This window comes from Anolis sagrei, chromosome 6 (assembly GCF_037176765.1).
Source record: "Anolis sagrei isolate rAnoSag1 chromosome 6, rAnoSag1.mat, whole genome shotgun sequence".
NCBI lineage: Eukaryota > Metazoa > Chordata > Lepidosauria > Squamata > Dactyloidae > Anolis > Anolis sagrei.
The window spans coordinates 13,390,947-13,408,895 of NC_090026.1; the positions used below are offsets into that span (position 1 = coordinate 13,390,947).

Below are 17,949 nucleotides of genomic sequence, written 5' to 3' on the forward strand. Positions count from 1 at the left end.
CAATATGCCCAAATGTGGCGTTTGGGGAAAATAGATCTTGACATTTGGGAGTTGTAGTTGCTGGGATTTATAGTTCACCTACCATCAAAGAGCATTCTGAACCCCATCAATGATAGAATTGGCCCAAACTTCCCACTCAGAACCCCCATGACCAACACAACATACTGTGTTTTCTGATGGTGTTTGGCGACCCCTCTAACACCCCCTCACGACCCCCTCAGGGGTCCCGACCCCCAGGTTGAGAACCACTGGTTTTAATGAATGTTTTATTTATTGTTTTAATTGTTATTATATTGCTCTGTTATATGTAGTGGCATCGAATTGCTGCCAAATGTAAGCCATCCTCAGTCCCTCTTCGGTGGTTGAGAAGGAACAGGATAGAAATACTAGAAATAAATAAATAATAATAATAAATAAAGCAGCCTGCAAGTTTAGATGGATTTTCTGGAACTAGATAATCCACTACATCCTGCAGATAATATAATTTCAACAACTGTATCTACACTGTAGAATTAAATGCAGTCTGACATCACTTTTGGACTGCCATAGCTTAATGCTTTCCAAGATCTGGAAGAAGTTTTCGCAGTACAGGAACATTAAAAAAATTAAAAAGGAAGTTTAGGAGACAAGCAGTACTTTCAGAAAGCCATCCAGTGACACAGTTGCTAGAAGTCTCCGGTCTGGACTAGTGCAGCAGTCCATAACTTGGGCTCTGTGCGCATCCATGCCCATCAACCTAAAACCAACAGAAAAAGAAAAGCTGTTTGTGGCGGCATCCAGTTGGTGACCCTCCTGAATGTTTGGTGGCATTCAATTAGATGTTGCAATCACGATATAAGACAGGGAAATCACAATTAGAGCAGGCAGCTGAGCAGAAGCCACCACTTGATGTGCCATTTTAGATTCCATTACATTGCAGACTCTACCAACTCTGTTATTTTGGCAATATAAAAGTTGGCATGTGGATTGCTAGGGATTGTTTTGCCTCTGGTAATGATTAGCACTGCCCATGCTATAAAACTAATTTCAACTTCTTATTACCTGCATCCTTCCCTCAGACTCCAAAGCTCCAAGCGTCCATTGAAAGCCCCGATGCAAACAGTGGTCTCTGATGGGAATGCACAAGCCGAGACTCCATCGCAGGCACTCAGCAAGGATTTCAGTTCCTATTTGAAGATATGGAGAAATATGTGTAAATGCATTTTCCTTGAGTGTGAGCCTCGATGTTACAGATTCCTCATAATCTCCAACTATCATAATCAGGAATTCCTTCCTTACTTAGGTGATCCCTCGTTATCAGAGTAGGATTGTCTTGCAAGATCTGTGTCCTGGCGGTGGGTCCATAAGGGACTGTGGAACCCACTCTTGATCTGCATGTTTTCCCGCAGTGAGGGCATTGGTTTCCAGGTGGAAGGCGGTCCTGGCCAGGGTTGGCTTGATGCGCCTTCCTCTTGGCATGTTTCTCTCTTTTGCCCTCCATTCAAGCCTCTTCAAATTCTACAGCACTGCTGGTCACAGCTGACCTCCAGCTGGAGCAATCAAGGGCCAGGGCTTCCCAATTCTCAGTGTCTATCCCAGAGTTTTTAAGGTTGGCTTTGAGCCCATCTTTAAGTATCTTTTCCTGCCCACCAACATTCAGTTTTCCATTCTTGAGTTTGGAGTAGAGCAACTGCTTTGGGAGACAGTGGTCGGGTATCCGGACAACGTGGCTGGTGCAGCGGAGTTGATGACGGAGGGCCATCGCTTCAATGGTGGTGGTCTTTACTTCTTCCAGCATACTGATATTTGTCTGCTGGTCCCAAGAGATTTGCAAGAGGCAGTGCTGATGGAATCGTTCTAGGAGTTGCATGTGACTTCTATAGATAATCCACATCTCGCAGGCGTATAGCAGGGTTGGGAGGACAATAGCTTTATAAACTATTCCAGGAATTCCAGGAGTGGCTGACCGCAATGTTTGGAAAACACCAAGGTGTGATGGTTTTCATGAAATCAGACTCTGAAAACATCCATCAGTTCCATTTCCATGAGTCACCATTTAGGTGAGGGCAAAATGAAGCTGGTGGCCCCATGTTTACAGCCGTAGAGCTCCTCGTCAGTCTCTCCAAGTCTCTTGTTATCAATTTATTTTTAAAATGGCACCATTATTTGCCACCAAATCACGCAGAAAACCTTTCAAATTCTCAAAACACACACACAAATATCCCACAAGCACACAAAAGCAGCCCAAAACCTCTATTTTTGTTTACAGTCCCTTTCAAAATGGTAAAAAGTTGACCTTTATCAAGCAAGACATCTTATTTATTATTATTTATTTATTTATTTCTTGCATTTATTGACCGCCCCTCTCAGCCCGGGGGCGACTCGGGGCGGTGGACAACAACAAGAAAGACAGTGTACAGTGACTCAAGACAATACAAACCAAACAAATACAACATAACATATACTTATACTAAAAATCCGCTTCGTCAAGTCCTGGGGTCATAGCCAAAATTCGTAGTCCTAGTTCATTCCAGTGTCAATTCAACTACACTCAGTTGAAGGCCTGCTCGAAGAGCCATGTTTTCAGGCTCCTACGAAAGGCCATCAAGGAGGGCGCCTGCCTAACTTCAACAGGGAGAGTGTTCCACAGCCGGGGGGCCACCACCGAGAAGGCCCGCTCCCTCGTCCCCGCCAGGCGTGCCTGAGAGGCAGGCGGGACCGAGAGAAGGGCCTCCCCGGAAGATCTCAAGGCCCTCGTGGGCTCGTAGGCCGAGATGCGGTCTGCAAGGTATTTTGGGCCGGAACCGTTTAGGGCTTTGTAGGATAACACCAGCACCTTAAATTGGGCCCGGTAGCAGATCGGCAGCCAGTGGAGCTGGGACAGCAGAGGCGTTGTATGCTCTCTGCGTCCAGCTCCCGTTAACAACATGGCTGCCGCGCGCTGGACTAGCTGAAGCTTCCGGGCCGTCTTCAAGGGCAGCCCCACGTAGAGAGCGTTGCAGTAGTCGAGGCGGGATGTGACCAAAGCGTGTACCACCGTGGCCAAGTCAGACTTCCCAAGATACGGGCGCAGCTGGCGCACGAGCCTAAGCTGTGCAAATGCTCCCCTGGTCACCGCTGAAACCTGAGGCTCCAGGCTCAGCGACGAGTCCAGGGTCACACCCAAGCTGCGAACCTGTGCCTTCAAGGGGAGTGCGACCCCGTCCAGCACAGGCTGTAACCCTATACCCTGTTCGGCCTTGCGACTGACCAGGAGTACCTCTGTCTTGTCTGGATTTAATTTCAGTTTGTTCGCCCTCATCCAGACCATTACAGCGGCCAGGCACCGGTTCAGGACTTCGACGGCCTCCTTAGTAGCAGGTGGGAAGGAGTGACAGAGCTGGACGTCATCTGCGTACAGGTGACACCGCACCCCGAAACTCCGGATGATCTCACCCAGCGGCTTCATGTAGATGTTAAACAGCAAGGGGGACAGGATGGAACCCTGAGGAACGCCACAGGTCAACGGCTGCGGCGTTGAACAGGAGTCCCCCAATAACACCTTCTGAGTACGACCCTCCAGAAACGACCGGAGCCACTGCAGAGCAGTGCCCCCAAGACCCATCTCTGCAAGGCGCCCCAGAAGAATACCGTGGTCGACGGTATCGAAGGCCGCTGAGAGGTCCAGGAGCACCAACAGGGACACACTCCCCCTGTCTAGCTCCCGGCGCAGATCATCCACTAAGGCGACCAAGACCGTCTCGGTACCATGTCCCGGTCTGAAACCAGACTGTGCCGGATCCAGATAATCCGTGTCTCCCAAGAATACCTGGAGTTGTGAGGCCACCACGCTTTCCATGACTTTGCCCAAGAAGGGAAGATTGGAAACAGGCCGAAAGTTGTCCAATTTAGTGGGGTCAAGTGATGGTTTCTTCAACAGCGGCTTTATAACAGCCTGTTTTAGGCTCGCTGGAATCTTGCCTTCCCGAAGGGAGGCATTAACCACCACCGTTACCCACTCGGCCAATCCCCCTCTGGCCTCCTTCAGAAGCCAGGATGGGCAGGGGTCTAGGATGGACGTGGTGGGTCTCATTCCTCCAAGTATCTTGTCCACATCCTCGGGTTTCACAAACTGAAAAGAATCCAACAAAATCTGACAAGCAGGTGCTTGTGTCAAATCCACGGAGACTGCATCTAATGTGGCGTCCAGCCCAGCGCGGATCAAAGCGACTTTGTCTGCAAAGAACCGAGCAAATGCTTCACAGCGTGCTGCCGAGTTGTCAGGGCTCCCACCCGTAGGGGGAGTTAAAAGACCTCTGACAACCCGGAACAACTCCGCCGGACGGTTTTTTGCAGACGCAATAGTAGCCGCAAAGAAAGTTTTCTTTGCGGCTTTTATTGCCGCGGCATATGCCCTCAAAAAGGACACAAACCGTGTTCGGTTTGACTCGCTTGGGTCCGATCGCCACACGCTCTCTAGAACCCTCTTCTTTCGCTTCATCGCTGCCAGCTCCTCAGTGAACCAAGGGGCTGGTTTAGCTCGGTTACTCGAGAGGGGACGTTCCGGAGCGATCTTGTCAATAGCCCTGGTCATCTCCCCATTCCAGAGAGCGACCAAGGCCTCGACACTATCACCTACCATGGTGGCGGGAAACTCCCCAAGAGCCGTCAGGAATCCATTCGGATCCATAAGCCTCCTGGGGCGGACCATCTTAATGGGTCCTCCACCCTTGCGGAGGTTAGGGGGCGCAGTGAGCCTAAATCTAATCAGGAAGTGGTCGGTCCACGGCAACGGAGAGATGGACAACTCCTCCACACCGCCACCCTGCTCCCATCCCTGGCAGAAGACCAAGTCCAATGTGTGTCCAGCGCAGTGGGTGGGGCCAGTTATTTGTTGGGACAGCCCCATGGTTGCCATGGCAGACATGAAGTCCTGAGCCGCACCTGTGAGGGGTGCCTCGGCGTGGATGTTGAAGTCCCCCAGCACAAGGAGCCGTTGGGACTCCACCGCCAGGCTCGAGACAACCCCCGCTAGCTCAGGTAGGGAGACTGTAGTGCAGCGAGGTGGACGGTACACTAACAGAATCCCTATTCTGTCCCGGTCACCCACCCTCAGGTGGACGCATTCAAAATTTGTGGTCTGCGGGATGGGGCTCCTGGTTAGATGGATGGAATCTCTGTAGACCACTGCGACCCCGCCTCCCCGTCCTCCGGCTCTGGGTTGGTGTTGCACGGAGAAACCTGGAGGACAAAGCTGGGAGAGGTTTACGCCCCCCGCTTCATCCAGCCAGGTCTCCGTGATGCACGCCAGATCTGCCCGCTCCTCCAGGATTAAGTCCTGGATCCAAGTTGTTTTTCCGTTGACAGATCTGGCGTTCAACAACACCACCTTCAAGCCAGAGGGCCCGCTCACCTGGTTACACCAAATTACCTTAGGAGACCTATTGGGAATAGTTAATTTGGGAAAGCGGTCCGAATTAGGCCGAATTCGGGGTCTCCTTCTCCCGCATCTCCTCCTTCCCACCACGACCTCTATGGGGGCCCCTCGGCTAATGGAACATCTCCCCCCCTCCATGCCGCAGTTGTGAGTCATAAGAGTGTTTTCTCCTATGCTTGTTGTTAAGCTTATTAGTTCTTGCCAGCATCCCTCCTCCCCCTCCTCCCCCCTCCCCGCCACACTCTCAATCCCAGGCTCCGGACCACCTCCTCTTCCGCCCCCTCCACCACACCAGAGCAGCGTAAACAGTATCCAAAGGGGGGCAGGGGACCACATGGGTAGCGGCGATTCGGATGATGGTAACGATATAGCCAGTTCTTAAAGTGCAAATATCGCCAGGTCTTAAAGTGCCAGTTTTTAAAGTCCTTAAAGTGCAAAAATTTCGGAGCAGTCCGTCAATGAGCGAAGGATGATCGTAATTTACTTAGCAGCAATACACATTCAAGGCACATGGACAAGTGCTAGGTCTAAAGTGCTCTCCTTAGCGGTATAAAGTGCGGCACAGAGGGACAGGGAAGAGGTGAAAGTGCTGATGCAATCTAGCAGCAGATGGCAGGCGCCTAGGTGCACTAAAACGTTCTTATTACAATGATGACAATGACAACAAACAAGACTACCGGATGGTACTAGTTGATATTATTCGACTACCCGTATACGATAATGGTGGTAATTAACTAATATTGCTATGACCCCAATAAGACTTTGACGGTTAATGAACCAGCGGATAGGCTTCCGGAGTTGATAACTCGGAGGTGGGGCAGCACAGATGGTTAGTCACACTTTGCTCAGTAAATCACAGCGAAGAAGCCAGCTTAAAGGTCTCCACACAAAACCACAAACGAATGGCTGGCAGAGGTCCACACAGCTGTCTACACAGGAGAAGCACTCAGTAAAAGCGGACTCGCCCAAGGATGGAATAGCTCAGCGGCCCAACAGCGGCCCAGCCACCCAGTTGGGCCCAGCAACGATGACTTTCCCACCGGCGGCGGTTGCGGAGGTCAGGAACATCTGGTCTCCCCACCCGGCGGCCGGCGGCGGGCGGCGGGCGGCGGCGGCTCAGCGGCGGCTCAGCGGCGGCGGCCCCGCATCCGGCTTCACCACTTTGCAGCTGGTAGCACTCGGCCCCTCTTTCCGGCCGAGCGGCCCTCGATGGTCAGCAGAAGCCTGGTGGAGGGTGGCAGCAGGTGATCCTCTGTGCTGGCGGGCAGATTCGCCCGAAGATGAGAGGCGGGATGGGCTTTGGTCGCCACTGGGGGAGCTCGCTGTAAGCTCGTCCAAGATGGAGGATGGAGACGGGCTCGCCTGCTGGCAGAACGGGCCAGCGGCCCAGCCGCCCAGCTGCGGCTCAGCAGCCCAGCAGAAGGGATGACTCTCCACCGGCCGCGGTTGCGGGGGCTAGGGAGCGCCCAGCCCCCCACCCGGCGGCCGGCGGCGGCGGCGGTGGTCCGGAGCGGCTGCTCAGCGGTTCAGCGGCTTAGCGGCGGCGGCGGCGATGATTCAGCGGCCCAGCGGCACGGGGGAGAAGGCCAGCAGCCTTTTCTGCCAACTCTAAAATGTTTGCAATCCATTTCCTTTTAAGAGGCAGTTTTATTAGTTTTTTTAGTTTTCCATTTTTATGCATTTTTATGCATAGCGTAGTCTTGCTGTAATAATCAAATAATGTACTGACTTGAAATTTGAAGCTTTTGTTTGTTCATTTGGAAGTCCCAGATAAAATAGAGTTGGATCTACTGTATATACTCGAGTATAAGCCAAGTTTTTCAGCCCTTTTTTTAGGATGAAAAAGTCCCATCTTGGCTTATACTTGAGTCAAAGTTATTTATTATTTTACTGAGTTATTATTATTATTATTACATTTACATTATTTTACTCTATTATTTTTGTTACATTTAATAATTTACTCTATTATTATTTTACTGACACACAAAATCACAAGTCGAACACTTCCCAAGAGTCTAGGACTGTGTGATATATTTTCGAATGATGCGTGCAGATCTATGTAAGGTGGCCTTTCGCAGATGACAGATCTATTATTATTATTATTATTATTATTATTGTTACATTTATTATTTTTCTTTACTTATTACTATTATTATTACATTTACATTATTTTACTCTATTATTTTACTGACACAAAAACACACTATGACACAGCAAACGAGATATATATGCTGGATTTCGTATCACAGAATCACAAGTCAAACACTTCCCAAGCTTTTAGGACTATTACTCTATTTATTATTATTAATTTTATTATTTTACTCTTATTATTATTATTATTATTATTATTATTATTACATTTATGATTTTACTCTATTTATTATTATTACAATTATTATTTTGCTCTATTTATTATTGTTATTATTACATTTACATTATTTTACTCTATTATTATTATTACATTTATTATTTTACTCTATTATTACTGGAAGGATATGTAAACACATTTACACTGAAGAAAGTTAGAATCAAGGTTTAATCCGAGTTGGACAGTTTTATCTTAAATTAAAGTTTTATGCAAATACTAAAAAAATCTTTAACCTACTGGTGCCTCAATTAATGTAATTTTATTGGTATCTATTTTTATTTTGAAATTTACCAGTAGCTGCTGCATTTCCCACCCTTGGCTTGTACTCGAGTCAATGCATTTTCCCAGTTTTTTTTGTGGTAAAATTAGGTTCCTCAGCTTATATTCGGGTCAACTTATACTCGAGTATATACAGGTAAATGGTTACTTTTTTAAAAGTTATCAGTTGATTTCTCCTTTGTCAAGCAAGATATCTTGTCCATTTCTGCCAACTCTAAAGCTTTTGTAATCCAATTTTCTTTTAGGGGACAGTTTTTTCATTTTCCATTTTTGTGCATAGTGCAGTCTTGCTGCAATCATCAAATAATGTAATGACTTGAAATTCGTGCCTTTTGCTTGTTCGTTTGGAAGTTCCAGTTAAAATAGATTTGGATCTAGTTGTAATATGACTGTAACTATCACTTTTAACCAATTTTGTATCTATCTGGCTGATTCTGATAAGTTGTACGAGTTTTACTCTTTTTACCTGCCCTGTCTCCACATCCAAGATATGCAGAGTTCCCTCAGTGGTGCCCACAGCAGCCAATTTTCCAGAAGGAGAAACTGAGACACAGGATGGAGTGGCAGGTAAGGTCAGAGTGAGGCTGTGTGTGAGAAAAAAAACAAAAATACAAACCAACCATGAGTCATATAGGGAGAGACAAGACAAGACACTGGGCAATGCCGTGTTCTGGGAATTACCTGTTAGTCTTTTGATTTTTTTCAGGCTTGTTGATCCATTTCAAGAAAGGCCTTTTATTTCGCAGGAGAGCAGCCTGGGCTTGGGAGCAGAGGTCCGAGGAATCTGGTTCGTTGGCTGCCTGCTGCAGAAGCAGCAGAGGGTGCTGAGAAAGCAGCCCCATGTTTCTTTGGAGGAAGGCATGGAAGAAACCCACTGTCTCATCGCGCTCTGAGCCAGCAGTGGATTCTGGCAGAAGGGAAAGAGCCAAAGTCAATGGAGACGCATATTTACAATATTTTTTTAATTCACATTTAGACTCAAAACAGCATTTTTGGAACACTTTATACCCCAACCCAACATAATGAGTTCCAGTAAACCAATCTGGAAATTTCCCCGCTTGGCTGGAGGAGAAAGGCAGTATACAAATGTATTATATGGAGACCCACAATATGCATATCTGCAGTTTCACTTACCCACACTTGTGGGGGAAATAGTCTCTATAGGAATTTGCTAAGTCCTCCAGGTGACTCTATGAAATATTTTCCCCAGAAGTTACCACAGAGTTGCATTGGAGAAGCTAGCAAGTTAATAATAACAGTGGGTTGTTGTAGGTTTTTCCGGGCTATATGGCCATGTTCTAGAGGCATTCTCTCCTGACGTTTCGCCTGCATCTATGGCAAGCATCCTCAGAGGTAGTGAGGTCACTACCTCTGAGGATGCTTGCCATAGATGCAGACAAAACGTCAGGAGAGAATGCCTCTAGAACATGGCCATATAGCCCGGAAAAACCTACAACAACCCAGTGATTCCGGCCATGAAAGCCTTTGACAATACATTAATAATAATAATAATAATAATAATAATAATACTTTATTTGTACCCCGCTACCATCTCCCCAAGGGACTTGGTGCGGCTTACATGAGGCCAAGCCCACAGCACATCAATAAACAAAGGCGATAACAAGTAATCAATACAAAACAGGTAAATAAAATAAAACTCAAAACCAAAAAAATACAGAATAAGCAATATCAATAACAATAACATACAGCATTTAAAAACCAATGGCCGGGCCAAGTGTAATAATTAACATTTAAAATGCTGGACATGAACAAGGTAAGGTAAGCTAGGAACATGAACAAGAACAAGGTAAGGTAAGTTCCTAGGGAAGATAACCTTCTATGACTTCCAACGCAATTCTATTATACAGGAGTGACTTGAGAAACTGCAAGTTGCTTCTGGTGTGAGAGAATTGGCCGTCTGCAAGGATGTTGCCCAGGGAACGCCCAGATGTGTTGCCATCCTGTGGGAGGCTTCTCTCATGTCCCTGCATGAGAAGCTGGAGCTGACAGACTAGAGCTCACCCCACTCCGTGGATTCGAACCGCCGACATTCCAATCAGCAGTCCTGCCAGCAGAAGGGTTTAACCTATTGAGACATGGGGGGCTCTTGGTGTACACTGGCACCCAAATAAAGGTAATTTAATGGCGTATGGGGTTGCTTGTAACTATTTATTTATTTGGGGTATTTGTATACCGCTTTTTTCAACCCCGAAAGGGACTCAGGACGATTCACAGTATTGGACACAATTCAACTACAGTCTGGGCAATAAGGTATCCGCTGTAGATATGGAGATCGTATTGTATTTCCTTCTTATGATCTCCATTCCAGCCATTAGGGCAGATCAAAAACTCACCATAGAGTGCATAGGATTCAGAGAGGCGATGGAGGAGACCCAGATGGACATGGGCGCTCACAACTCTCAGGTCAGTCAGGAAAGAGGCGAGGATGTTGAAGAGGCCGCTTTGGACCTGATGGAAGAAGGAGTCATCGCTCAAAGAGGTATCCAGAGAATTAGGTTGTTGTGAGTTTTTCGGGCTGTATGGCCGTGTTCGAGAAGCATTCTCTCCTGACATTTTGCCTGAATCTATAGCAAACATCCTCAGAGGTTTGTTGGAAACTAGGCAAATGGAGTTTTATATCTGTGGGATGTCCAGGGTGGGAGAAAGAACTCTTGTCTGTTGGAGCTAGGTATGAATGTTTCAATTGGCCACCTTGATTAGCATTTAATGGCCTAGCAGTTTCAAGGTGTGGCTTCTTAGTGCCTGGGGGAATCCTTTGTTGGAAGGTGATTAGCTGGTCCTGATGTTTCTGGCTACCAGTATTTAAAAAATTCTTAAATCATAACAGTAACCAAAGAACAACACTCAAAAACAGGGGAATTTCCAGGAAATGTTCCAAGGTGGCCAACTGAAACATTCACACCTACCTCAAACAACTTGAAAAACTCACAAAAGTGCACATACAGCCTGAAAAACTCACAACCCAGTGATTCCGGCCATGAAAGCCTCCAACAATAATCCAGAGAATAGCTTCAATTTTGTCAACAGTTCTACAGAATTTCAGCACAAGTATTCAATTCTGAGTATGAGTTGAGTTACACAAGTTCACTCAGTGGGTTTCCATGGCCAAGCAGGGATACAAATCCTGGTCTCCCAAATCATCATAGAATCAAAGCGTTGGAAGAGATCTCATGGGCCATCCAGTCCAACCCCCTGCCAAGAAGCAGGAATATTGCATTCAAATCACCCCTGACAGATGGCCACCCAGCCTCTGTTTAAAAGCTTCCAAAGAAGGAGCCTCTATCACACTCCAGGGCAGAGAGTTCCACTGCTGAACGGCTCTCACAGTCAGGAAGTTCTTCCTCATGTTCAGATGGAATCTCCTTTCTTGTAGTTTGAAGCCATTGTTCCGCGTCCTAGTCTCCAGGGCAGCAAAAACAAGCTTGCTCCCTCCTCCCCATGACTTCCCCTCACATATTTATACATGGCTATCATATCTCCTCTCAGCCTTCTCTTCTTCAGGCTAAACATGCCCAGCTCCTTAAGCCGCTCCTCATAGGGCTTGTTCTCATAATCCAATGCTCAAACTATTCCAGCATGCTGGCTCTCTATTAGTAATTACACACCAACTTTTTATGCAGGTTGCCACTTACCAAGTGATAAGGAAGTGCTATCAAAGACTCTGCTTCACAGTTCCGGAAAGTCCTGGAACCATCTGGATCTGCCAGCTTCCACCACTGAGCTATATAGGAGCAAAAAGTATTGGGTGAAGTTAACACCATCTACACCATCTAGGATGCCGGATAGAACTACAATGCTTCTTGGTGGAGCATCAACCCAGTCTCCTAAAGACCTACCCAAAAAAAGATGGAACCATTGACTGATTTTTTAAAACCCCAGCCAAAAATGGAGAAAATTGGGAAATACTATAGGACAGGATTCCACGACAGACAATAAAGAGCATGGCACTGATAGTTACCTGCCAAAAGCACATGAGCTGTCCGGTCCAGGCCTGGTTTTTTCAGGTAGCGTCGCTCTACTGCTGTCCTCAAGGGCATGCCATAGAGATGAAGGCGAGAACCTGGGCTCTCTGAGGGACAACCGCAAGCCCCAAGCAAGCTGTGGGAGAAAATAATAATCATAAAATAATATAAATAAATAAATAAATAATAGTAACAACAACAACACGTTATTTATATGCTGCCCTATCTCCCCAAGGGGACTCAGGGTGGCTCAGTGCACATACAAGGCAAACATTAAATGATGTTTTGGACAGACAGGACAGAGACAAAAAGAGCAGAAAGGAGGTGTGTGGTTTCGATTCAATGTCCAGCTTTTTGGTGCCTTGGAGGTTGTGCTCAAATCCAGCCACAGGAGGGTGCTATCGCTCCATACTCTATGACAAAGAGCCATCAGGACTTCCTTTTGGTTGCAGGGTATTTTCTGATCTTTTTCCTTTATGGTGTCATAAAATACGTCCCCCGCTTTTTAGTGGTACCTAATTTCTCTACTTGCAGCTAAGCTGTTTTTGAACTGCTTAGGTAAACAGTGAGCTGGGCTGACAGTCGGGTACTCACACTGACCCAGGACTTCAAACTGGCAACCTTTCAGTTGGTAGATCTTATCATTGCTGGGGATTTACCAGCTGTGCTAAAGCCCAGTCCAAATAAGTGGGCAAGTTACACTAATTTCCTCTTTCTTCAAGGGGAGGTGGAGGAATCAAAGCCAAAAATCTTTCATCTCATGTGGTTCTCCATTTTGGAGGCCCTAAAGTGGTTGGACCTTATTCCCAGAAGCCCTATGTTAACCCTTGCCAATATTCAGAGGCTATAGGTTCAAACATCTGGAGATCCAAAGCTTGAGGATCACACTGATCTAAACTATATTTACGTAGATCCCAGCCTACATTGGAAATGAGCAAAATGCAGCCTCCAGTTATTACAATAATAAAACGTAGCAGTCCTGAACAACACAGACCATGTTGAAACATGCTGGGATCCCACACTCGGTCCCCATTGATGCACATCAAAAGTAAGTTGTTGTAGCCACAGGACTTCAGCTCCCCAGTCAATTGCCAAAGCTCTAGGTCCCAGGTAAACACTTCTTTCAACCCTTGGTGTCTTCTGAAGACCTAAGACTCCATGCCATATGGAGAAACATGCCAATAATTCAATGGAAGCTAATAAACACCTGCCCAAATTCTTCCCTAATTGAGAAACCGGACTAGTTACTGTTAATAGGTAAGGTAAAGTTTTCCCCCTGACATTGTCCAGCGGTGTCCGACTCTGATGGTTGGTGCTCATCTCAATTTCTAAGCTGAAGAGTCGGCGTTGTCTGTAGACGCCGCCAAGGTCAAGTTGCCAGCATGACTGCATGCTGGCAAGGTCAAGTGCCATTACCTTCCTGCCATAGCTGTACCTATTGATCTACTCACATTTGCATGTTTTTGAACTAAGTTGGCAGAAGCTGGAGCTGACAGTGGGAGCTCACCCTGCTCCCCGGATTTGAACCACTGACCTTTTGGTCAGCAAGTTCACTGGGGTACATGATAGTTTAAAATGCAATCAAACTACTTCAGCAGTGCAATGTTAGTAGAGCCGGCGTTGTCCGTAGACACCTCTAAGGTCCTGTGGTCAGCATGACTGCATGGAGCACTGTTACCTTCCTACTGGAGCAGTCCCTATTTAACTATTCACATTTGCATGTTTTCAAATGGCTAGGTTGGCAGACTGGGGCTAACAGCGGGAGCTCACGCAGCTCGCCGGATTCAAACCTTCAACCTTTTGGTTAGCAAGTTAAGCAGCTCAGCGCTTTAACTCACTGCGCCACCGGGAGGTCTAGCTACTGTTAATAAATTTCCTAAATTTAGAAATACATCACAAGGAAGCATGCTGCCTAGTTAATAGATGACCCATATGGTTACATTTCTATGAAGATAGATCTGTTTGAGGGCTATTGGCCCAGTTTGCTAAATAGAATCTGCTCCCTCTTGAAAAAGGAATGAAAAGGGAACGCAAAATCTACAAACATTATCCCTTTAAAAGAGCTTCGAAGTTGGTTCAAGCGTTCTTCGCTGCACACGCCAAAGGCAAACTTGCTCACCCTCTTAAGCTCCGCAGAAAGTCAAGGAAGGGGCCAACGGGATAGCTTCGGTTTTGCCTTCCAACCATTATGGCTTCTTCAAAGGTTATGCCAACTGTGTTCAGTTCTTTCCAAGTAGCAAGGATGCCATATAGATCTCGCTCAGTTAGCCCTGTAAGTACGCAGCCACCAGTAAAAAAATCTTGAAGAGATGCATCCATCCCAAAAAAACTTTGCAACATCTCAAGGTTCTGGGGAAAGGCATTGGTGTTATACAATCTGACCTTGTTTTCTGGTTTCACGTTTGCCAACTGATTAATATATCCTCTCTAGGAATCTTTAGTTTCACCAGCACCACAGTATGGTCAACATCCAGTGGGAACTAACTACAGAGTTACGCTGGAGAACCTTGAAATCCCTAAAAGGAACAATTCCAAGGTATTTATAGGTCCTCCAGAACAATTCTACTGGAAGTTGACCACAGAGTCATGCTGGAGGACCTAGAAATCTCTAAAAGGAACAATTCCAAGGTATTTATAGGTCCTCCAGAACAATTCTACTGGAAGTTAACCACAGAGTCATGCTGGAGGACCTAGAAATCCCTAAAAGGAACAATTCCAAGGTATTTATAGGTCCTCCGGAACAATTATATTGGAAGTTGACCATGGAGTCATGCTGGAGGACCTAGAAATCCCTAAAAGGAACTATTCCAAGGTATTTATAGGTCCTCCAGAACAATTCTACTGGAAGTTGACCACAGAGTCATGCTGGAGGTCCTAGAAATCCCTAAAAGGAACAATTCCAAAGTATTTATAGGTCCTCCAGAACAATTCTACTGGAAGTTAACCACAGAGTCATGCTGGAGGACCTAGAAATCCCTAAAAGGAACAATTCCAAGGTATTTATAGGTCCTCCAGAACAATTCTACTGGAAGTTAACCACAGAGTCATGCTGGAGGACCTAGAAATCCCTAAAAGGAACAATTCCAAGGTATTTATAGGTCCTCCAGAACAATTCTACTGGAAGTTGACCACAGAGTCATGCTGGAGGTCCTAGAAATCCCTAAAAGGAACAATTCCAAAGTATTTATAGGTCCTCCAGAACAATTCTACTGGAAGTTAACCACAGAGTCATGCTGGAGGTCCTAGAAATCCCTAAAAGGAACAATTCCAAGGTATTTATAGGTCCTCCAGAACAATTCTACTGGAAGTTAACCACAGAGTCATGCTGGAGGACCTAGAAATCCCTAAAAGGAACAATTCCAAGGTATTTATAGGTCCTCCGGAACAATTATATTGGAAGTTGACCATGGAGTCATGCTGGAGGACCTAGAAATCCCTAAAAGGAACTATTCCAAGGTATTTATAGGTCCTCCAGAACAATTCTACTGGAAGTTGACCACAGAGTCATGCTGGAGGACCTAGAAATCCCTAAAAGGAACAATTCCAAAGTATTTATAGGTCCTCCAGAACAATTCTACTGGAAGTTGACCACAGAGTCATGCTGGAGGTCCTAGAAATCCCTAAAAGGAACAATTCCAAGTTATTTATAGGTCCTCCAGAACAATTCTACTGGAAGTTGACCACAGAGTCATGATGGAGGACCTAGAAATCCCTAAAAGGAACAATTCCAAGGTATTTATAGGTCCTCCAAAACAATTCTACTGGAAGTTGACCACAGAGTCATGCTGGAGGACCTAGAAATCCCTAAAAGGAACAATTCCAAGGTATTTATAGGTCCTCCAGAACAATTCCACTGGAAGTTGACCACGGAGTCATGCTGGAGGACAGAGAGTTCCCTGTCTTCTCAGATAACTCTGGAGACAAGGACATGGAACAATGGAATCAAACTGCAGGAAAAGAGATTCCACTGAAACATTAGAAAGATTTCTCTCTTGGTTAGTCTTGTCTAATAAAGTGCCTTCTCTGGAGGTTTTTAAACCATTTTTCCCACTTTCTCAAGCAGTGCTGTGCCCCTACAAATGTGGAAGGATGACTTCTCCCCTTACAATGCCCTTTTGTGGATGCCTTACCGTCTCTGCTGGCCCAGAGAGAAACGAAAGTGACCGCAACCTGTTCTGACCCATGATCTTCCTCCAGGCACCCCAAAAGGTGCTGCAGCAACAGAGGAAGAGAGACTGGCAGTTTCTGGATCCTTTCTGAGAGCTGGAAGAGAAATAGGGTGGAAAGCTAGAGAAACTGAGAAACCAAGCTTGAGACTTGAACTGTAGTGGAACCTGGGTTGATACAGTGAGGAAGCGGAGGAGGAGGAGAGGGAGAGGAAGGGGAAGAAAGAAGAGGATGAGGAAGGGCAAGAAGTAGTAGTAGCAGCAGTAGTAGTCCCCATCCCTCCTGCCTGCCCACCCACAGTCATTCTCAGCTGTTGCCTGACCTTCTCATAAAGAGCAAAGAGCCGCAAATCCTGAGTCAACAGAGTCAGGTACAATGGTTGTCGGGAGCCACGTTTCAGGAGCACAAGCCGCATCTATTGGGGAAAGAGATGGAGAAATAAAACAGAAACTTAGACCCATGCTTTCTTTGGTTTGTTCTCTACCACCTTCTATGACCTCGTCCTTTTTCGAGGTACCCAAACCTGGTTCTCAAAATTGTCTACTGTGGTCGCCTTCCCATTCTTTAAAAAATTACAATTTACCTGGTTTGGTTTGTTTTTTTTTAAATCGTGTCAGAAGCAGCTTAAGATAACTGCAAGTCGCTTCTGGTGTGAGAGAATTGGCAGTCTACAATTTATTTATTTATTTGTATACCGCCTTTCTCAGCCAATCGGCGACTCAAGGCGGTTTCCAACGAATCAGTACATATAAGAACACAATGCAGATTAAAACATTAGACAGTATAAAACACCACAAAAGCAATTAAAAGAACAACATCATTAGGGTCTCATTATTATCAAGCATTGTCCAGTTCCATTGTTAAATCATTCGATTTCCTATATTAGCTACTCTGCATTTGTAAATGCTTGCTCCAACAGCCATGTTTCAACTTGCCTCCGAATCGTTAAGAGGGAAGGAGCAGATCTGATCTCCCTAGGGAGGGTGTTCCATAGCCGAGGGGCCACCACTGAGAAGGCCCTGTCTCTCGTCCCCACCAAACGTACTTGTGACGAAGGCAGGACTGAGAGCAGGGCCTCCCCAGACGATCTTAGAGTCCTCGATGGTTTGTAAGGGGAGACACGTTTGGACAGGTAAGTTGGGCCAAAACCCCTGGACAAAGACATTGTCCAGGGGACGCCTGGATGTGTTATCATCCTGTGGGAGGCTTCTCCCACACCCCCACATGGGAAGCTGGGGCAGACAGATGGGAGCTCACCCCACTAAAACAGTAGATGTGGCTCTTAATGAGACATGCCACATTATCACGGGGTGTCTGTGCCCTACACCACTGGAGAAATTACACTTCTTAGCCGGTATTGCACCACCTGGCATCCGCCGGGAAGTAGCAGCCAATAGTGAAAGGACCAAGGCAGAGACATCTCCAGCTCATCCCCTGTTTGGGTATCAGCCAGCACGTCAACGACTTAAATCAAGAAATAGTTTTCTAAGATCTACAGAGACACTCGCTGGAACACCTCAGCAAGCGAGAGTCCAAAAGTGGCAGGCTCAAACCCAGAACCTCAACCAATGGCTGATACCAAATAAGAGACTCCCCCCTGGGCACACAAAAGACTGGGTGACTTGGAAGCCGCTGAACAGACTGCGCTCTGGCAACACGAGATGCAGAGCCAACCTCAAGAAATGGGGCCACAAAATGGAATCCATGACATGCGAGTGTGGAGAAGAGCAAACCACTGACCACCTGCTACAATGCAC

The 17,949-nt window shown here is 46.4% G+C and overlaps 1 protein-coding gene across 2 annotated transcripts in view; it reads right to left on the reverse strand.

The window, feature by feature from the left end:
* The window catches only part of TEP1 (telomerase associated protein 1), an 87,747-nt gene that overhangs the window by 23,346 nt on the left and 46,452 nt on the right, over nt 1-17,949 (reverse strand). For both annotated transcript variants that reach the window (XM_067469799.1, XM_067469798.1), the window contains exons 29-38: nt 16,515-16,607; nt 16,156-16,288; nt 14,145-14,295; nt 12,022-12,161; nt 11,696-11,784; nt 10,397-10,511; nt 8,724-8,949; nt 8,509-8,626; nt 1,042-1,166; nt 637-736 (exon numbers count right to left, since the gene is read on the reverse strand). In XM_067469799.1, the coding sequence (XP_067325900.1) occupies nt 637-736; nt 1,042-1,166; nt 8,509-8,626; nt 8,724-8,949; nt 10,397-10,511; nt 11,696-11,784; nt 12,022-12,161; nt 14,145-14,295; nt 16,156-16,288; nt 16,515-16,607 (1,290 nt within the window). The remainder of the gene's footprint in view (nt 1-636; nt 737-1,041; nt 1,167-8,508; nt 8,627-8,723; nt 8,950-10,396; nt 10,512-11,695; nt 11,785-12,021; nt 12,162-14,144; nt 14,296-16,155; nt 16,289-16,514; nt 16,608-17,949) is intronic.